This window comes from Lactuca serriola, chromosome 6 (assembly GCF_051521515.1).
Source record: "Lactuca serriola cultivar US96UC23 chromosome 6, Lser_US96UC23_V15, whole genome shotgun sequence".
NCBI classification, from domain to species: Eukaryota; Viridiplantae; Streptophyta; class Magnoliopsida; order Asterales; family Asteraceae; genus Lactuca; species Lactuca serriola.
This window is the reverse complement of record NC_136413.1, coordinates 42,563,064-42,585,971: the sequence shown is the minus strand read 5'-3', so window position 1 is coordinate 42,585,971 and position 22,908 is coordinate 42,563,064. Positions and strand designations below refer to the sequence as shown.

General features: G+C 37.7%; 1 protein-coding gene across 1 annotated transcript; it reads left to right on the top strand.

Annotated features, from left to right (window-relative positions):
- Positions 1–2,331: 2,331 nt before the first annotated feature.
- On the top strand, positions 2,332–3,763 carry LOC145059692 (uncharacterized). Its single transcript, XM_079007501.1, has 2 exons — positions 2,332–2,562; positions 3,374–3,763. The coding sequence occupies exons 1-2, from the start codon at positions 2,332–2,334 to the stop codon at positions 3,761–3,763; spliced, it is 621 nt and encodes a 206-aa protein (XP_078863627.1).
- The last annotated feature ends 19,145 nt before the right edge of the window (positions 3,764–22,908 follow it).

The following is a 22,908-nucleotide window of genomic DNA, read 5'->3' as shown; positions in this document are numbered from 1 at the left end:
CTCGAAGGATTATCTGAGCTTTCCGTCAAGCATAACTGCAGAGCTGGCCCAAGCCCAGGGCGAGCTGTGCCACGGCCCAGAGCAACAATTTCTAGTGGGGCATTAAATTTTCAAAGCCTCTTATACTTGAGCCATATTAAGAAAGCTAGTCCAGTAAAATCCATCCCCGTCTGAACTTCAAGGGTAGCCGATTATTGGAGACCTAATTAGCGGCAACGACAACTACAATCAATTTCGTATGGTGACTCTTCGAAATAACCACACGCCTAATAATTGAATATGAAGAACATGAGGCGACGAAGCATCCCTTCTGGAGAATGGAAACAGGCGATTACAATTTTAAATCAAGATTTTGTCCTCCATGGCTGCATCGATCATCTACTGTCTCATCTAGTCATATGCTTCATCTCTTCAACGCTTCTCTTGCCGACTTGCCCTCTCTCTCGATCGCTTCTCTTATATTCTTCTTTCTTTCTAAATCCTAAATTACTGCAGTAATAGACTAATAGTTTATCTATTGCTCTACATATGTTCTATTAAAGACTTAAAGTGAAGAACTGAAGATGCAAAGGTGCAATACTGTGTCCGTGATTCTGTGATTGAATGAATCCGTCCTCCTAAGGTCCTAATCCAGTAAGTTTTTTTCTAGTATTTCAAATTTCTTGCAAGTTTCTCAAATAAGATAGTGAATACTGGTTAAAATTTCTGAAAATTTTAGTTTTTTTATATAGCTTCCTAGAGAAGTGAAATTATCGATCAAGATTGCAATGTTGTTGATCCTGGACTACACCAAGATTCATTAATTTTCTAGGTAATTTTTTCTTGTATTTCTTGTACTGCTCTGATTTATGATCAAATTAAGTTGCAAATTTTGATTGTTTTTTTATAATATGAAATCTGATAAGTTATGTCTATTGTTGAATGTGATAAGTTATGTTAATTCCTAAATTAAGTTATGACAATTTCTGAAAATCTGATATAGTGATATGTACATTATGATATATATGAATTCTGATTTTGATTTTTTTGATATGTGACTTCAGAGTTTTGAATAATTGGATGTATATAGTCTGATAAGTTTTTTTAATTCTGATTTTTGAAAATCTGATGTATTAGTTTTCTATAAATATGATGTTTGAAAAACTTATATGTAAATTCTGAAAATCTAAAAGATACTATTTTTTTTTGTTTAGGTTGAGTATACAGATTGTTAACTTCAATTTATGGATACGGATTGCTAACCTCAGGTTGTATCCTTCTTTACATCTTTTTGACTTTTTTTGTGAAGTTTAAATATGTTTCCTAAAAAACAACCATCTAGTGCTCAAAATAGAAAACAAAAACAAAGAGAATAAGACCTTACTAATAAATTACAAGGATCTTTAAATAAATATTTTGTTAGAAATGGAAATAATGATGAAAATTCTAATGATGTTGAAACTAATGATTTTGTTGATAATTCTAAAGGCCAAGTTGAAACTACTAATGAACCTGTTGAAAATTTTAATGATCATGAAAATAATGATTTTGTTGATAAATCTAGTGATATTAATATTTTTGATCCAAGAGTATGGGATAAGTTAGATTTAAAAATGAAATATTTGCTTGTAGAAAAATGGCCTATTAGGGAAATTGAAAATAACAAACTTTTTCCAAAAGATGCACTAGGTAGACATTTTTCTTGTGAATTTTATGTTCATAAATTAAGGAACGGTGACTCTTATGATAGAAAGTGGTTGGTGTATTCGAAAGAACTTAATAAAGTGTTTTGTTTTTGTTGTAAGTTATTTAAAACAGTTCGATCTAGAAGTAATTTGGCAACCGAAAGAATTAACGGATGGAAACATCTTAGTGAAAAATTAAATAAACATGAACATAGTTCTGAACACATGATTAATTTAAAATTTTGGACACAAACACGACTTAGGTTAAGGAAAAATGAAACAATTGATAAAGAGTTACAAGAAAGAATAAAAAAGATACTCAACATTGGAAAGAAGTTTTGATAAGAATTATTGTTGTTGTAAAATGTTTAGCTGAATATAATTTGGCTTTTCGTGGAACTAATGAAAAAATATATGAAAAATCTAATGGTAACTTTTTAGGTGTACTTCAAATGATTGTTGAGTTTGATCTAGTAATGAAACGCCATTTTCAACTTATTCAAGATAAAAAAAAAGTCATTTTCATTACCTTAGTCATAAAAATCAAAATGAATTAATTGAAATGTTGGCATCTGAAGTAAAACGTGCAATTATTAGAAAAATAAAAAAATCAAAATATTTTTCGGTAATTATTGATTGCACTCCGGATGCAAGTCGTAAAGAGCAAATGACTTTGATTATTAGATGTGTTGATGTTGCAAGTGTTCCAATAAAAGTAGAAGAGTTTTTATTAGAGTTTTTAATGGTAGAAGATACATCCGGTTTAGGACTTTTTAATGTTTTACAAAATGCTTTAAAATCTCTTGACTTGGATATTAATTGTATTCGAGGACAAGGATATGATAATGGAGCAAATGTGAAAGGCAAACATCAAGGTGTACAAAAAAGATTGCTTGATGTAAACTCAAGAGTTTTTTATATGCCTTGTGGATGTCATATTTTAAATTTAGTTTTGTGTGATATGACAAATTCTTGTCATAAAGCTAAAACTTTTTTTGGTACTTGTCAAAGAATATATAATCTTTTTTCTAACTCCACACATAGATGGAGTGTTTTACTTCAACATGTAGATGAGTTAACCCTAAAATCATTGTCTACTACTCGTTGGGAAAGTCACATTGAAAGTGTTAAAGCAATAAAAACTCAACTTTTTCAAATAAAAGAAGCATTAAAAAAAATTAGCTTAAGTGATTGATGATGGTAAGGTTTGTAGAGATGCAAAATCAAAGTAGATGGTGAATTTTCTAATTTTGAATTTATTTTAAGTTTATGATATGGCAGGAAATTTTATTTAGAATTAATTTGGTAATTAAAAATTACAATCCAAAGATATGATTCTTGATGTTTCAATAAAAAAAACTTAGAGGGATTAGTTAATTATTTTGAAAAATATAGGGAAAATGGGTTTGACTCTGCTATTAATGATGCTAAAGACATAGCAGAAAATATTGGAGTTGAACCAAAATTTCCTATCAAACATGTTTATAGTAGAAAAAACAATTTGATGAAGTTCTAAATACCGAAAAAGAACAACAATCATCTCAAGAAAAATTTAGAACTGATTATTTTATTGTTATAGTAGATATGGCTCTAACTCAATTGAGAAGTAGATTTGAGCAAATGCAACATTTTGAATCTATTTTTGGATTTTTGTTTGATGGTTCAAAGTTAAAATCCTTACTTGATGATGAATTAAAAAATGTTGTAAGAAACTTGAAACTGGTTTGACAAATGGTGAGGAACTTGATATTGATGGAAACGATTTATTTATTGAGTTACAAGTTTTGCAGGAAATGTTGCCGGATGAAGCATACAAAGGTGAACTTCCTTGGACAGCTATTCAAATTATGGAGTTTGCAAAGGAAATGGACATGTTTCCTAATGTGTTGGTGACATATAAGATTTTGTTGACGGTACTGGTCACGGTTGCTTCCACGGAAAGAAGTTTTTCGAAATCGAAGTTATTGAAGTTGTATCTTCGAAGTACCATGACTAAAGAAAGACTAAATGGATTAGCAATTTTGAGTATTGAAAGTCAATTCCTACGAAGTATTGATTATGATAAAATAATAGATGTTTTTGCTTCAAAAATGCAATGAGGCATAGTTTTAGATGAATTTTATGTATGCTTTTGTTTGTATAACCTTGTTTTGGTTTGACTATAAAATTTATTTCATTTTTGTATTTTTTTTACATAAATAAAAGCATTAATTTAGAATCTCGCCCCAGGCATTGAAAATCAATGGACTGGTCCTGCATAAGTGTTCTGCAGCAATAATTGGTCTGTGATTCTGTTTTCTAGTGGAATTTGAATGGAAGTGGTTTAGTGTGGGCGGTCTGTCAGGAAGTCAGACCATTTCGAGACTTCAAATTTCAGATTGAGTAAATGTGGCTATTTTGCAAGGGATTATTGTTGGGTGGTGAGAGGATTCGTTCGTCTTCGGGTTGGAGAGCCCTGTTAGGGTAGGTTTCGGTTGCCTTGGGAAGGTTATGGTACGATTTGGGTCGTGGACATGTTGCTCGGGTTGTTTGACGTGCCGAGGATGGTAAGGAATGATTTCGAGGACAAAATCTAATTTAAGTGGGGGAGAGTTGTAACGTCCTGTTTCGAATCGTTTCCCATTGTGAGGTGGTGATAAAGGATTGGGTATTAGAAGACTTAGAACCCTTGAAGAATTTAGTTTGGGCTCATTTGGAGGTAGATGATGTAGTTTGGATGATCGGGGTATTCGGTTTGTGTTTTGGAGCCCAAGGGTATCGGTAAGGCATTGGTTCGGGAATTTTATGAATTTTGGATTTAATTTCGGTTGGTTTTCAGACAAAATAAAGTTTATAGAAGTTTAGGGTTTCTCTTTACAGATAAGGGATGCAAAAGTTATGATCATTTGAAGTTAGAAGGGTTTGGACCAAACCAGGTACACATGGCGTACACGGGAGTTTGGACGCATGTGCATTTGGGAACGCCCTACGTTCCCCAAAGGAACGCGTTGCGTTCGTCAGGCCAGATTAAAACCCTAATTTAGGTTCTTGGACCCTATTTAAAGACCTTAACTCACCTCCAACCCTCATTTCCTCCAGCTAGGGATGTCAACAGGACCAAACGGGTGCGCAAATAATTGCCCCCGCTCCCACCCCTGAAATCAGTTGTTGCCCTAGCCATATCAAAACCCTAATTTCATAACCTCATCGGCAGAACTCAGCTCTTTGCGGCAACTTGTGTATCCATCACATAGACTACAAACCCTCTACAGCCATGTTGTAGACTCTGTCTTGCCCTGGCAGCTGAGCAAAATGCTGACCCAAATCGGGTACCCTCGCTATACACCGTAAGTACTCCCCCACTAGGGTCTCGTATGGTCACCAGCTGACGCTCGCAGTCGATAACAGCTATAAATCGGCTCAATCAGTCCATTCCCACGATAACATAGACATCCCCCATCGCAATCGGTACCAAATCTATCGGAAACTTAACGTCGAAAATTTCGAGTACACATCCTCGAATCACATCAGTAGCAAAAATTGCTCGCTCGTTAGCTATAGAAACCCGTAGAGGGCAACTCAACACCTCCCTTCGGATACTGATGTGATGGCTAAACGCTAATGACACAAAAATCGACTCGCACCCGAGTCAAATAACACCAAAGCAGGTACAAAATTCACAAGAAAAGTACCTATGCATACCACCATATAAGCACAATATTCCAAATGCAGTAATAGTAAATAAAAGAATACATACCAGCCACGACATTGGGCGCTACGTGGACCTCCTCCGCTGTCAACTGAAAGGCTCTCCCGCAAGCCTTCAGTGCCTCGGCCTTCACTGGCCGGACCTTGGTAGCTCTAGCAGCAGGTGCAAATCCCTGTGTTGATCCCTGAAGTAGCTGTGGGCACTCAGCCTTCCGATGGCCAATCTGGTTGCTGTGAAAGCAAACTGCAAACCCCTTGGGGCAATCCCTCATGAAATTCCCCTCCTAGCCACACTTGTAGCACACCCCTACTCTGCATACTCCCTCATGGCTCTTGTCGCACTTCCCACAAGTGCGGCCCTTCTGTCCCCCAAATCTCGAATCAGCAGGATTTGCCCGCTTGGCTGTCGGTTGTGACTGCATTGGTCGCCTGTCCCTCCTCTAAGACTCGGCCTCCTCCCTGGCCTAAGTCTCTAGCTCAATCTCCCTCTTCCGGGAATTTGCCTGGAGCTCGACAAATGTCCGGTATGTCGAGTTTGCCACAAACTCATGGATTTCTCTCCTCCAATATGCTCAGATATCGGCTCATACGTGCCTGCTCGGTAGACACGTGCTCAAGGCAGAACAACGCCCTCTCATGAAACATCTGTGTAATCAAAGTCATGGAATCCTTCCCCTGCTTGAGGGACAAGAACTACTACGCCAACCATTCCCTCTCCATCGGGGGAACATACTCATCTCGGAACATGGTGGTGAACCTCTCCCAGGTCACCGCTGTAATCCCTAAAGAAGTGAAATCAGCCGTCACAAATTTCCAACGGTCCTTCGATCCCAAGCAAAGTTGGTTCAAAGCGAACCGTACCCTCAGATGCTCCGGATAAGAGCAGGTGTAGAAGCATCCCTCAATGTCATAGATCCACCTCATCGCGGCTATCGGATCCTAAGTCCCATCAAACTCTGGCGGCTTCATGTTGCTGAACTCTCGGTACAGCAACGAGTCACCCCCCTGTGGCCTGGCGGTAGTGGCTGCTGCAGTGGCTGCAGCAGCAGCTGCCTCGGTAACTGCATCATATCTCCCGTCAAACATCTCAATCAGCGTGGTCTTGATAGACCCAAACATCTCCGGAATGGCCTCCCGGATCGTCGCGGCCACCTCGTCATGGATCATCCGACGAATCTCCCCGTCGCTAACGCCGCTACCCCCTGGTGTGTGGCGTGTCCCAACCATGATGTATCTGAAACACAACATAAAAGAAATCAGAGACTCGCCCGAGTATACTCGCACTCGATACTCAACCCTACTTGTTCCTTAGTACCCTAAGGATTCTTACTTGGACTGCTCAATGATCCGGTGTTTCCAGTAGTAGGGGCCCTATACTATCTTTCACACCGCATCAGTATTCACCCCAAGTCCTCCTCCTAGGATCCTAGATCACAAGTACACTATATCTCACTAAACACAGGCTACGCTCTAGTAGACCACTCATAAGCTCATCGCTACTACCTACTCACTCTCGAAGCGACTCATAGTAGCAGTAATCTCCTAGGCTAAGGCATTACAAATCAAGCCACTCTAGTCCTAGATATAAATACCTAGCCTACTCTAGCATGCATATCATATCACAAAATATCTCATAACACATAATGTAAGGGTATTTTGGGAAATCACTGTTCGGGTGCTGGCTGATCGTACACACTACTCCGTTCTGCTTTTCTCAAAATCTTTTACTCTTTTAGAAAAATTGTTTCTTTTATGAAAATTTTCTCAAATCCTCATTTTGAGTTCAGATACACCCGAAGGTGCATCCGAATTCCTCAAACCAAGGCTTTGATACCAACTTGTAACGACGTAAATTTTCAAAACAATTTTTCATTTTTAAAACATAACATATCTCATAAAGTAATCTCAAAACTTCAAATGTATCAAAAGTTATCTCAGTAGAAACATATCCTAGAATCTCAAATACATAATGCATAATACTCTATCAGTGTGTACAAATCATGCTGGCACCTTCCCGTGATCCTCGCCGGTACCTGAAACACATATCACATAACATGGTAAGCATAAATACTTAGTGAGTTCCCCAAAATACCACACACAACATATAAGCCACTCGAGACTATAACTCGGTAAGACCCTCCGGTCAATGTGTCTCAGCGGGACCCTCCACTCCCGTAGCTTGTTGGACCCTCTGGTCCGGTCTAAATCGTTGGACCCTCCGGTCCGATCTGGTTGAGGACCCTCTGGCCTCGTAAGTTGTTGGACCATCCGGTCTGGTCTAATATCACATAACATACATAAATCACAAAGCACATAATCTCAAGCAAGCACAAATCACATAAGACCCTCCAGTCTACACATAGATACCACTCTAGGTAATGTATATAGTGAGAAGACTCACCTCGTAAGATGTCTAAAAAACTCTCGTGCTTGAATCCTCGATCTAGACTCTGCCTATCAAAATGATAACATATCTAATCAATACACTCCTTACATCCTCCTCTCTAAGAATGGGTAGAAGACTATTCTACCCCTCCCTGACCTCTCTTTAAATCAGTTTGACCAACCCTAAGGTCAACTGAAGTCAACTCAGTCAACGGTCCAACTTTGACCAGTCTCGTCGAGTGCACTCGAGTGACTCAGCAAGTCCATGCGTGTCCTCTGAATCCTCCTAAAGCCTTACTCGACTCTTCGAGTTAACCTTTCACTCGACGGGTTACCACTAATCACAAATCGCAGGGCAACCCGACCCGACTCGTCGAGTCCTCTTATGGACTCAGAGAGTTTCCTCCATGGCAACATTCATTTGATCTTCTGAGGTCAGATCTGATTCTCTAACCTATAGATCTGACCTTCTAACTCCCAAAAGCCACATAAAGGTTCACTCTTTATGTCCATGCACCACACATCAAGCTCTATTTGATGAAATAGCTCTTAAAATGACAACCTAGATTCAAAACTCCAATGAGACTGCATAAAGCTAGATGATTGGGACTCTCTGGACCTAGAAGGGTTCAGATCTGTAACATAAACTTACAAGAGGGGTTTGAGGCCTTCAAAACCCCCCAAAAAATTGAATTGATTCAAGCCCTAACCCCAAAAATAGAATCTACACAATAGGGAAGAAAAAGGGTTCGATTTGGTACCTTAGAATGAAGCTCTTTTCTTGAATAACTCAGAACAACAACCACCTCTAGTTCTTCTTGCTGGAGCTCGTCTCCACTCTTGTAAAATCACACCAAAAAGCTCAAGATTGCTCTTTCTCTCACTCTACACACTCAAGCTCGTTAGGGTTCTCTCTTCTGGAAAGTTAGCTGCAAATGAAGGCCATAAGTGCCTTTAAATAGGGCTTAGGCCCAAGGATTTAGGGTTTCTGCCAACAGCGCGGACTCGTCGAGTCGACTCACCGACTCGTCGATTCCATTCATTAATCCAAGTCATCAGTCACGATCCTACTTGACGAGTTTAGGCGTCAACTCGTCGAGTCCCCTTTCTTAACTCAAAAGTAAATACTTGAATTATGATACATTGAAATCCGGATGTTACAAATGGGGTTTAATTATTCCCCCGCACCGCTCCCACTCCTGGTTTTTTTTTAAATTTAGTCTCCTACGGTATCAGGGTCCCATAGAGGTTTTTAACATCCCTACCTCTAGCCTCCATCCTCTCTAACCCTAAGAAAAAAACCCTAGCCTCTATTTGAGTATTTCTTGAGCTTCATGTTGTGTGTTTTTTGGTGCTTGAGGATGAAGAAGGAACTTCTTGAAGAGTCAGTGCTTGACTTGGAGTTTGTGGATCCAGACTTTGTGCACCTAGATCTATCTTCTAGAGGTACAAAGTCTCAACCTTGACAACTCTTTCATGTAGATCTAGCTAACTGGTATTTTGTTATGGTTTTGGTCCCTTTGAGGTGGTTCTTCTGAGTTGAAGTTGTAACGCCCATGTTTGTTGCTAGGCATATCCTATACAATATGTATTTACGTCGGTTGACGATTGTAACCTTTTAAGAATAAGTGAAAGATAATTATTCGAGTATATGTTATATGCGTGGACATTTGACAAATATTATGTGTATATAATATTTGTGTAAAAAAATTATTTTAAAAACTTAATAAAGGTGGCTAAAACAAACGTTAAAAATAAAAAGATTATTTAGGATAAATAATCTAAACAAAAGTTGTAATGAACCAAAAATTACAAATTATATGTTATAAGATGTATTTGGTCTAAATACATTTAAGGGTGAACCTAAGTAGTGAACCGATAATTTTTCCGTTACACCCGTTTTTCGATAATAATTGACCGAGTACTTTTTACGATGTTAGTTATTGATTATAAATTTGGATAATATTTTATTATAAAGGTTATAACGATTTTATTTATAAATAGTTAAGGGACTAGAGTGTAACTTGAAGGATATATTGTGTTAATACAAGAATAACTAAGGGACCATAAATGTAACTATAATGGATTTGTGAATTGCAAACCAACATAAAGGTCGTACATATTTTATTAATTAAGAATAACACGTGTTGTTTAAATGTGTGATCGTACAACTTCATTTAATAAAAAGGTATATGTGTTTTGTTTTTCTATTGACTCTTTGTAACGCCCGATTTTCAGGTATTGGTTTATGTGAGAATTATATTGATTTCAAGGTCTATGCGACGAGTTGGCTACCCTACTCGTCGAGTAGCAGCGGGTTGGTCGGCGTGTTTTAGTGACCTACTCTTCGAGTCCAATAAGGGACTCGACGAGTAGGAGCTGGAGGATGAAACCCTAATTTTCGGGGTTTTGCACCATATTTAAGGACCACTTATCCCCCTTAACCTCTCTTACTGGCTCCCTTGAGTTCAGAAACCCTAATTCATGTTTGCTCCATATATTGTTGTGCTTCTTAGCTTGGAAGAGGGATTTTTGGAGTAAAAAGTTTGGAGCAAGGGGTTGTTGTGGATCCGGATTCTTCTATGTCCTGGCATCATTTTGGAGGTAACAAGGTGTTACCTTGGCTCTCTTTTATTTAGATCTCTTCATTTATGGGTTTGGGACCCTTTTTAGGGTTTTTTGTGGTGGTTCTCCGATTTGGACCAATATTTGAGGTTACAACCTCAGATCTGTACTCCTTTAGCCCATTTTTGTCATAAAGTTTCAGTCTTTGTCAAGCTATGACCTTTCCCTTACCTTAAGCCACTCCTTTAGCTTGTTTTGGGCCATTATCACCTTGCATGCATGCAAAGTTTGCAACTTTACGTGATAAACATGCCCTAGGAGCTTGGATCTACAGTACGGAGCCTTAGCCTGGCTTAAAAAGCATCTGTATGGATGAAGGACTGAAGGGACTCGGCGAGTGGCATGGTCGACTCGGCGAGTCCGATGAAGATTGTTGTAGACTCAACGAGTCAGTAAAGTGACTCGATGAGTCCGATGAAGATTGCCTTAGGCTCGGCGTGTCAGACGAGTGACTCAATGAGTTGGCAAGTTATGCAAGGAACTCGACGAGTAGCTAAGGGTACTCGACGATTTGAGGTCAACATGGACTGTTGGCCATGACAGTTGACTTTGACTTTGACCAAGGGTTGACCAGTTGACTTCTGAGGTTATTTTGGTAAATTGAATATTGATAGCAAAGGAAATTGGTGAATATAGGTGTTGGAATTGGAGCTACATCTGGAAGAGTTTGACACTTCCTTTCGAGCTACTTGTGAGGTGAGTTATCCTCACTGTACTCAAGGGTCTAAGGCACCAAGGCCGACCCTTTGTTTGTTTATTGGGATTATTACTATTGTGATATGTTAGATCGGTATCCTACTAGATAGGATGGTTATATGTTAGTATGATCTGTTAGATCGGTATCCTGGTAGATAGGGTGGTTATATGCTGGTATGATCTTTTAGATCGGTATCCTGGTTGATTGGATGTGGTTATGCTTAGTGACCTATAGTTTGGTCTGAGTGTCTGTATGCTAGGAAGAGATCACCTGTTATATGTGCACATGATTAATTGGTAGTTGGGGTATTCCAATCATATGGTTGATTAGACCCATAGTATGTTGGCATTCCAACCCAATGGTTGAGGGCCTGGGGTATTCCAACCGGATGGTTGATTGGACCCATAGTATTTTGGTATTCCAACTCGATGGTTGAGGGCCTGGGGTATTCTAACCCGATGATTGATTGGACCCATAGTATGTTGGCATTCCAACCCAAGGGTTGAGGGCCTAGGGTATTCCATCCTGATGGATGATTGGACCCATAGTATCGGTTATGTATGTATTGTGTGTGTGGGCATTCCGACCCGATGGTTGTGGGCCAAGAGTATTCCATCCCGAGGATGATTGGACTCGTAGTATGTGGGCATTCCAACCCAACTGAGAGCCTGGGGTATTCCATCCTGATGGATGATTGGACCCATAGTATGTTGGCATTCCAATCCGAGGGTTGAGGGCCAAGGGTATTCCATCCTGATGGATGATTGGACCCATAGTATCGGTTATGTATGTATTGTGTGTGTGGGCATTCCAACCTGATGGTTGTGGGCCAAGAGTATTCCATCCCGAGGATGATTGGACTCGTAGTATGTGGGCATTCCAACCCAATTGAGGGCCTGGGGTATTCCATCCCGATGGATGATTGGACCCATAGTATGTTGTTTGTTATTGTATGTGTATTGTTGTATGTATATATGGGTATTGTGGGGGTAACTCACTAAGCTTTCGGACTTACAGTCTCAGTTTATTGTTTCAGGTTCAGCGGATGGCTGCAGGAAGGCGAAGGCGTGATCGTACAATTCCTCGATTGATGATTATGATTTTTGGGAATTCTGATGTATAAACTATTTTGAAAACAAATTGTAATAATTGAATGGTTTCAAATAATTTAAAAAGTTTTAAATTGGCTCGAATTTTATGGGTGTTACACTCTTGTAACTAGAGTTATATGTGTCAATAATTTTAAATGAGTACGCATTTTAAATCGTACGTAAGATAAGTGATAGGCAGCTTGAATTCTATTATAAATAGCAACATCTTGAATTATTTTCATATATCAACAAAAGTCTTTCAATAAATTATTTTTGGATATCACTTCACATATTAGATGTTTTAGGCGATATAATAAGTTGGCAAGCAGTGTTGAGCTTGGAGCCATAATAGTAGTTAGTTTTCACTAACTAGTCAGGTGAGTGTATAGTTACTTTCATCTTACACATAGATATGAAGTATTTAAGATAAATTGTGTGTTATGTGTAACACCCGGAATCCGGAAGACCAAGAAAGGAAAGGAAAACCGTAAGTCCAAGGGGTCAAATCGTCGAGTCCATGGATGAACTCGATGAGTCGGAGCGGGTTCCGCGTCGAGATTTAAGTGACCGACTCGGCGAGTCAGAGGGGCTGACTCGGCGAGTCGGGTCTGGGTTGGGAAACCCTAATTTTCGGACTTGGTACCCTATTTAAGCATCATTTCAGACCTCCACCCCAGCCTCCATCACTCCCATAACCTACTCTCGAAACCCTAAGCCTCCATTGAAGTGCTCTCAAGCTTTCTTTGCCGTTTTTGGGTGATTTGAAGTTAGAAGGAAGAAAGGAACTTTTGGTGATTCAAGAAGGGGCAGTAGATCCAAAGTTGGTATGTTATTTCAGATCATTTGAAGGTATGAAGCTCATACCTTGGCTGTTACTCATTTAGATCCCCTTTCCTAGTTAGATTTGTCACTTTTGGGCCATTTTCAAGGCCAATCCGAGTATTGTGCCTTTGAGGACGAAGAAGACTTTAGATCTGAGTACTTTTCGGTTCTAGAAGGTCAGAGTTGTTAGCTTTTTCCATCCATGGCTCCATTCTATGTCATAGACCACCATTTTTGCTTGGATTTGGTGTTTTAGCTTCATAACCCTTTGCATGCATGTAAAGTTAGCAACTTTACGTTTGATGCTAGCCTTAGGAGTCCAGATCTGCTATTGGGAAGCAAAATGGACTGGAATCGACAAAATGAAAATGATGAGGGTGGACTTGGTGAGTCGGGTCGAAACCCTAAACTCTTCTGGATGCAAGTCGAGTCAGTGAGTTAAGGCGGTGAGTCGGTGGATTGATTAGAACCAGGACTAGGACTCGAAAGTTGAAGGACTCGACGAGTCGCAGGGTGACTCGGCGAGTCAAGTCGCGGTTGTGGGGGATTCTGAATGCATGAACTCGGCAAGTCAATAGGCTGACTCGGCGAGTAGGGTCAACTTGGAAGGTTGAATTTGACTAGGACTTTGACTTTGACCAGGGTTTACTTAGTTTGACTTCTAGAGGTCAGTTTGGTACTAAGTGTTATATTGATATTGAAGCTCGGGGAGCTATTGGAGCAGGAGTTGAGGAGTTGTCAGATAGCAGTTAGAAGAGTATCAGTCAGAGCTTCATCAGTGCAGGGTGAGTTTTCCCTTTGTGTGGATGGGTCTACGGCCACAATGCCGGCCCATGTAGATATGAGTAGGAAGACCCAAGGATTAGCCCTAGGCACTGTATGCTAGTATTGTTGGATTAATGTCTAAGTCCATAACTATAATTGGTAAGACTTGACCCGACCCGGCATGGTCCATTTGGGTTGCATGGCATCATGCATTTGGATAGACTATAATGAGTGAAATAACACTTAAGGTTTGTTAACATATTATAAGTTATAATATATTAATAAGATTATTTAATTAGTATTGATCAAGAATTAATCTAGAATTAACTAATTGATCAAAAGAAGACTAATTAAATATATGGGTTGATTGTGTAAATCATCCATACTTGTATAGTGGGCTAACGCTCCATGGATAATCAAGTTGGGCTAAAACCCATAGGATGCTCCATGGTGTATTTGAACCCATGGATCCAAGGAAATGGAAATCCATGACAATTAGGGTTTACGCTAATTGTAACAACTATATAAGATCATATTCTTTGGGAAAAATTGGCACTATGGTTGTGAGAGAAAGGGCTAGCCGATTTTTATGAAGTGTGATGTTCTCTCAAGTTATTCCAAGTGTATTTGGTGTTGTGTGAACCATTTGAGGTGTTACACTTGGGGCACTAGGCACTCAAGCTTCATGAAGTCATTCTACATCAAAAGAGGTATGTATTCTAACTTGTTATATTTCATATGAATCAAAGCTTTTGTATGCTAGTTAGTATAATACCTTGGATGTTCATATTTGCATGTATAATAGAGAAAACATAAATCCAAGGTATTTAGGGTTGCATGTACACTTAGGAGTGTTAGAATGCTCAAAACCCAACAGTGGTATCAGAGCCAAGGCTTGCTTTCTCTTATACATGATGCAAATGTGTTTTTTAAAAGTTTAATCTGTCTAGACCATAAAAATCGACGAGTTCTGGTAGAAAAATCGACGAGTTCATGTATTAGAGCATGAACTCGACGAGTTTGGCCTCCAGACAGCATATCTTCGTGTTTCTTGGCTGGAATTGGACTAGGAACATTTCCCTAAGTTGTTTTTGAATTTGTAAACTTGTTTTTGATGTGGTAATGCTCATTCTAATCCAATTTCAAAGATAATTCTCAATAGATTCATGTTTTGTATTATTTTAATGGTTAGTCTAATTACATGAAAAAGTTTGATTAAATTATCTTGTTCTTATGAGTTGCTTAGATTAATAGAAATTGTTGCTTTCAATCCATTTTAATCTAAGAGATGATTCTAAAATGTGTTTGTGTAACTTGTCCTCAAGTTACATGAAAAGTCACATTAAAGTTTCTTAAAACTCATAAAAGTTGGCAAAGGTTATAAATATGAAGAGTCTTGTTCTCATTAAATGGTTTTATGACTCCATAACTTGTCCTCAAGTTATGGAGAATCAAGAGTCACTTCATTAAGTAATAAAATATGTAACTTTAATTAATTCCATAAGTTACAAAATAAAGAAAAGTTACATTCTTTAATGGTTTAAAGTCTTCCATAACTTGTCCTCAAGTTATGGAACTTGAAGAGTCTTTTAATTAAAACTACTTTAAACACATAAGTTATGGAATTAATTAGTTTTGAATAGTTTCAAAACTTGCCCTGAAATTTTGGAATTTGAAAAATTTTCTCATATGAATACTTTAATTCCAAGTTAGCCCTTAGAATTTTAAAAGTTAAAATTCAACCCTTATACTTTATAATATTATAAGTTAATAATATTTATATATATGTATACGAGTAAGCCAGTCTTACCATTAGTAAGTCTCATTCACGAAGCCGGTCTATAAAGGGGTATAAGGTTGTTGCCTATAAAATGGCAGCTTAATGGGTGTCTACTCTCACCCACCGCTTCCTTGACTGGTGGAGGGTCGTTAGCCGAACGGGTGGGACAAATACTATTAATTCTCCCTTCATTAAAAGTATTAATGATAAATACTAAGTAACTAAACCTTTTATAAATTCCCAATCTTAGTTACTTAGGAAAATGTGAATAAGGTGCTAACCCATGAAATTACACTTTGCACTTTGCTTAAGTCGGTTGGTGGAGCGTGTGTGGTTTACCGGCACACTGGCTTGATTTAAAAAGGTAGGCAAAGGGTTTATTAAAGTTTATCATGGGCCGGTGGATCGTGTGTGGTTTACCGGCACATCGGTTGGGTGATAAACATTTAAGAGTACCAAGTAATTTGCATGGTTACTTCACACCTTGTTTTGTGATCCTCGGCATCCCAGTCATAAAACCTGAAGGGCACACTCGAGATTGAAACATGACATTCAAAAGTTCAATGAATCTCAAAAGATCTAGGAGTTTCAACTCCAATTAAAACTTAATTATATTTCGTTTTTCATGGTGGAAATTGGTAAATCGTCATTTACCTACCTTCAACTATTTTATAACTTGGATTACGGCATCCCTCTTCCAGTAATATAAATAGGTTGTTGGGTCCTAGCCTTAATATTTCATATTGGGTGTTATATTGAGGAATTTTAAATCAACTAAACTTGAATATCTCCCAAAAGATGTCTAGTTCAGACATCTATGATCTTCCCAAATCTCTTGGAACTTCACTTCCTCCACCTCCTCCAATTATTCTCTCTAACCCACAAGTTCAAGGTCACTCAAGCCCTATTGGCAAGGCAAGATCTAGGTGTGATCACATCTTGGAGATGAAGTCACATATTGACAAGCCGGGAGAGTTGGGTGTCAAAGTCCTGAGAAAGCTGGATGTTCAATCACTTTCTAAGTCACATAGTGAGTTCCTTTGGGACTCCTATGAAACAGACTATGACAAGACCCTTAATAATCTTATCTATTTGCTTGGTACTATTGAATCAACAATGATTTGGAAGGCTAGTAAAGCAAATGTGATTAGGAGATCAACTTTCCAAAACTTTATGGACATTAACAATGATGACACTGGAAATCCAGAAAAAGAAACATTCTCTTCCCAATAGTAAGGGATCGGCCATAGTCAACTCGGTTGACCAAATGGTAAAGAGAAATGCTAAGTCTGTGATAGTCTCATGTACCATTATCAAGGAGCCCATATGTTAAATTGCCAAAGGAAAGGGCATTGGTTACGAAGCTGCCAAACTTACCTAAGGATGGTAAAGTCAATGAATTTGACTTTATTTTAGGTAAAGTCCATTGTCTAACTCTATTTAGTTCCTATTTGGAAATTCTTATTACATGATTTGAATGGGTCACATCTTGGTGTTTTAAGAATCAAAGAAAAGTAAAGAAACTTAAAGAAAGAATATGTTGAATCTGATCGCGTAGATGGATTTCTATCACATAGTTTGAAGATTGGATTTTTGAGCTACTTCTTAGGAGTTATGAGATATTGCTTAGGAATAGATAACAACAAGTTTTTCATATGGATTGTAAGGATAAGTTCTTCCGCAAAGTTTTTAAAATAAAAGGAAAATTTCTGATTTTATTTATTTTAAAATATCCTTATAATGGCATCTGTGAAAATTTTTGTTGCTTATAAGATTCCATTAGTAGCAAGACTGGAAATATGAAATTGATTATTTCATTTGTGGTAATGTCTAAATTTACAAAATAAGGAAAGATTCTCATCACCCAAGTTTCAATTGGACCGAAACTTGGAATCGTGCAAGTTGTATCCTATGATGAATGAGAACTTTCAAGCATTGGAAAATTAAGACTAATTACTTGTTCACATGGATGTGTGGGTCAAGTGAAGGGCTAAGGGATCGAGTACACAGTCATGTGCACTGATCAAGCCCACCACAAATAATCGATAAGACTATTCGTCATGATTTACTAAAGTTTAGTAAATATGGTTATACTTACAGGCTTAAGTATAATTCTGATACATTGGAAAATTTTTGATGTATGTCAGAACGAATGAGAAGAATCAAATTAGGCAGAAGGATAAAAGTTTATCAAATCTGAAAAGATGGGAGAGTACTTTATTATCATGTTATATGATCATCTTAATGATTAAGAGACCTTATCACAGTTCATCCTCTAAGTGCATTCTGATAGATAAGAAGAGGAGCTATGAACTGTTGAAGTGGTCAAATCAAGAAGATGAGTCATACTTCGTTCCAAAACAATTCTTAGAGTCATACTCCAAGATTGTAACTTGAGTGACATATCTTAAAGAAGGTTTATTAACACTAGTCAAATGTAAGAGTAAAAGGTTATCTACTCTTGTACATTTGAAATTGGTAAGTTGTGATGTTTTGGATAAAACAGAGACCAACTTAGACCAATTGTGTGAAGTGTTTGTCTTGATAAAGAATCCGCACTATCCCTTGAATATGTGACAAGGGAGTCTTATATGTCAAGAGGAAAGTGGGAGTCTTAAAGGTCTTGAAAACCCTCAAGGTCTAATAAAACTTGGAATTATTCACTAGCACACGACTTGAGGTGTATAACCTATCGTGTTGACATTTCTGTTCTCATGTCAGTTAAAGTTGGCTTTGCATATGAGTTCTTAGAGTCCTTAATTGGTTGCACAGCTACTTGGAAGCTATGGCAGGCCCTTGTGCTGCCAAATGGCAAGAACTTAAGATTGCACAAGTTCAATCCGTATGAATTTGGATTTGTCACTAACCTTGTCTTGTGATTATGGTTTTGACAAATTCATATGGGTAGGAACTCATACACCACAAAAATCTAAGTGTCATAAGGTTTCTCTCCGATTCATGAAAATGATGGTGAGGAAACACTTCCACTAAGTAGATTTGTAAGTAGATAGTAATCTTTGCATTCTCAAAAGTTGTTAGTAGGCACACTGACATGGACTTATGAGAAATAACAAAGGTCTAAACAATTAAGACTATGATTACGGAATCACTTTTCATAGTTCTGAAATTGTTTAGACACACCTGTGAACTTTGGTAAAAAAGTCAATAGCTGATTTCTGAGTACATGTAAAAGCTAGTGGGAGCATAAGTGTTATGCTAATAATCATCATGTTAGTGGGAGCATGATTATTATGATAAGTATTGCAAGTTAGCAATGTTAATTATAGAAAACAAATGTTTCAATTCGTGAGGTTGCAGGGGTTGAAAAAGTTGTTTTGCTATAATTAAAGGAGAGGAAATTATACTTCATTTCAATTATGAAAAGCTTAGATTGAGTTTATAATATGAAAAGCTTAGATTGAGTTTATAATCATTCTAAAGAGCTTATATTGAGATTGTAATCACCTTTAGTCAAGAATATATATATATATATATATATATATATATATATACATATATATATATATATATATATATATATATATATATATATATATATATGAATTTCATGTTGGACTAGTTCAACTTAAGAAAATTCTATATATTGCGTTCTCAAAATTCGATTATGATTACAACATCCCTTTTCATAGTAAAATTTTGAGAATATGGCAAACAAAAAATTATTATGGCAAAAGACTGGTCTAGAACCATGTCTTTATGTGAAACATCATGAATCGTGTCCCATTTACTTTGGGTACAAGATTGATTACTTGTGCTATAATATTTATTCTTTCTGAATTTTCCAAATGCCTTGGGGCATTAAGGAGGAAAATGTATAGAATTGGATATGACTAAAGTGATTAAGCAATTGTCGAGGACTATCTAAGGTTTACCAAAGATTGGTTGCTCAAGGACAGTTAGAAGTATAGTGTGAATTTTGGAAGGGTCATATTGACATAGTCTGAAAAGAGGCAACTCTTGTTCAGAAGTAGTAGTCAAAATGGGAATATAGAGTTGTCTCTATAAATAGAAGCAATCTGTGTAAGATTAGAAAGAACTTAGTGCAAGAAGCATGTTCAAAGCAATGCATACTTTGAACATAAGGCTTTGTGTCCATGAAGTAGGTCTTCATTGGAATACCCTGTAATGGTTGTTGACAAGTCTTTGTGACTTTGTACACATTCATTGCAAGAGGGTAGTGCATTTAAGTTTAAAGCCTAACAAGATTTCGATTTGGGAGTGTGAAATTAGAATCATTGAAAGTTTGGTCAATTGGTTTATTTCACAAAGTAAGGATCATAGATAAACATAGAGTGCATACCTGGTGTATGGCAAAGCTATTGTTTAGAAAAACATAGTGTACATGCTTGGAGCATGGGACAACTAGTGTTTTTAATTCAAGTATAAAGTTGATAAAACCGAAACAATGAATAATGAGTAATCAGTATGGTGATAAATAGAAAGTGTTTTATTTATATTCATAGGTTTTGATACCATATTAGATTCATTTATTCTTGTGTTTCACTTTGCATGTTTTGACTTCCATAATAACTAGGTTATTCACCCGGAATGACTAAGTTATTCAAAACCATCCACAGTCGGTCATATGTTGGAAGTAGATATGAATCAAGATTGTCATGGGTTGGCTTGTAGAGGTCCAAGTTGGTGGACAAAGTTGTGCTACAACGCTCATGAGTGCTCATAAGTTCTAAGTATTGGATTCAACCCGCGCTCATTTGAATCACTTCATGGATTTTATCACGAGTGATCATGAGACGATAATATCTTATATTCTTCAAACCTAGAGATATGAGTGTTGTTACTATGAGTTGGTTATACATTGATTGCACGAAACCGCATTGATAACTCGATGTTATAAAACGTGTCTTTGTGTATGATTCAACAAGTAGCAGAATAGGCCATATGAGTCGAAGTTTATCCATTCCTTTTACCTTCGGGATAAAAGCGATATATGTGGGCCTCTCGATGATTTAGCAATGACACATGTGAGTGCTTGGCCAAGCCAGGACTGATTTGATTTGTTCAATCAATCAGTCGTCATAAATCGGAAATCGAGAAACAACAGATGGACAGAGAGAATGATTTACAATCCATGTCTAAGTCCATATGATATTTAGAATGGAGGAATATATGATCCCTTATCTAATGGACAAGTCATTGACAAAGGTCATAGATCATCGGCAAGGTCAGAGTTCGACGGAAGCTTTTGAGAGCTACGATTGCTAGTTGGTTCTTGAAGTCATACGCAATAATAGTTTTAGACTTATCCAAGTAGGAGACTGTTGGATTGATGTCTAAGTCCATAACTATAATTGGTAAGACTTGACCCGACCCGGCATGGTCCATTTGGGTTGCATGGCATCATGCATTTGGATAGACTATAATGAGAAAAATAACACTTAAGGTTTGTTAATATATTATAAGTTATAATATATTAATAAGATTATTTAATTAGTATTGATCAAGAATTAATCTAGAATTAATTAATTGATCAAAAGAAGACTAATTAAATATATGGGTTGATTGTGTAAATCATCCATACTTGTATAGTGGGCTAATGCTCCATGGATTATCAAGTTGGGCTAAAACCCATAGGATGCTCCATGGATGCTCCATGGTGTATTTGAACCCATGGATCCAAGAAAATGGAAAGCCATGACAATTAGGGTTTACCCTAATTGTAACAACTATATAAGATCATATTCTTTGGGAAAAATCGGCACTATGGTTGTGAGAGAAAGGGTTAGCCGATTTTTATGAAATGTGATGTTCTCTCAAGTTATTCCAAGTGTATTTGGTGTTATTTGAACCATTTGAGGTGTTACACTTGGGGCACTACGAACTCAAGCTTCATGAAGTAATTCTACATCAAAAGAGGTATGTATTCTAACTTGATATATTTCATATGAATCAAAGCTTTTGTATGCTAGTTAGTATAATACCTTGGATGTTCATATTTGCATGTATAATAGAGAAAACATAGATCCAAGGTATTTAGGGTTGCATGTACACTTAGGAGTGTTAGAATGCTCAAAACCCAACAAGTATGATATCCAAGACCAAGGTCTAATGTTAGTAGGTGGGTGTCTAAGGATCGGTTTACATGATAGTTTATACTTGTTGTCTGTGTTATACATGTATGTGCCTGGTATGGAGGTGAGTGTGGGCGAGGTCCCGTATCTCACCAATGGCAGAGGGTGGATGGTGTTCCATACCTCATTAGTAGTAGAGCAGGGGCGAGGCCCGAGATAGGAGTAAAGTGAGTGTGGGCAGGGGCTCATATCTCACTTACAGCAGGAGCTTGGACGGGGTTCCATGACTCACTAGTAGCAGGTCAGGGGCGAGGCCCAAGACAGCCGAGGCCTTAGTACAAGAATACAGTAGGGTATGATCAGTTTATGTGTTATATGCCATTGTTATATGTAGTATGTGTTCAGCAGGTGGGGCCCATAGACGGGCGGGGCCTAAGAGAAACAGATTTGTATCCGAGCGGGGCTCGAAGACAAGCGGGGGCCTGGGATCGGTGGGGCCGATGTAGCGGGCGTGGCCCAATATATGCAGTATGTGATTATGCAGGGTATGTGGTAGGTTGGGGAGCTCACTAAGCTTCGTGCTTACGATTTTCAGTTTTGGTTTCAGGTACTTCCAGTAGCGGAGGGAAGAGCTCGGGTTGATCGCATGACACACACCATTGATAGTCAGCCTGGGATGTTTTACTCTGATAATAAGAACATGTTTTGAATTGATTCATTGAATTTATGTTATGACTTATGTTATGGTTTTATAAGTATGGTTTTAGTAATATTTTTAAAGGAAATTTTTCGACTGCATTTTTGGGACGTTACATTATGTGTGCATATTATTTGTGTTCCCGATATCTATATTGGATAAACAAAATATACATGTTTTATTTGATTTAAATTTTATATGTATTTTATACCTATAATTATGATGGGTAAAGATGGGTAGATGAAATAAATTATGAGTGATGAGTTAAAATGATGAGAGGTCTCGATGTTTAAGCTAACTTAGTCATCCAGCGGAGTATAAATGACAACCACAGACTATTCTAGACATTCTAGTAGAACGCTGGCAGGCTCGCAACCTGTAAATATTTGTGAACGATGTGTTCACCTGTGTACTCCATCCCCCTCGAGGTTGCCTTACTGGCATATATTGCTGAGGAATCCCCTAAGCAGTATTATCATCCCGATGATGGTCATTAGGTTAGGTCCCTTAAATTAGATGCTTTAGGGACAGAAAGTGAGGGTAACGGGAACATGTAATCAGGTTGATTGATGTGATGAAATTACTAAATTTAATTATTGTGGGTTTAAAACCCTATGTGTTCACTAGGCTTTTCCAAGCCTG

What these genes read in the sequence shown, in the direction of transcription:
- LOC145059692 (XM_079007501.1), top strand. Translation starts at nt 2,332, where the DNA reads ATGACTTTGATTATTAGATGTGTTGATGTTGCAAGTGTTCCAATAAAA. An exon ending in TACAAAAAAGATTGCTTGAT is followed by an intron (nt 2,563 to 3,373) that starts GTAAACTCAAGA and finishes AAATGTTGTAAG; the next exon opens with AAACTTGAAACTGGTTTGAC.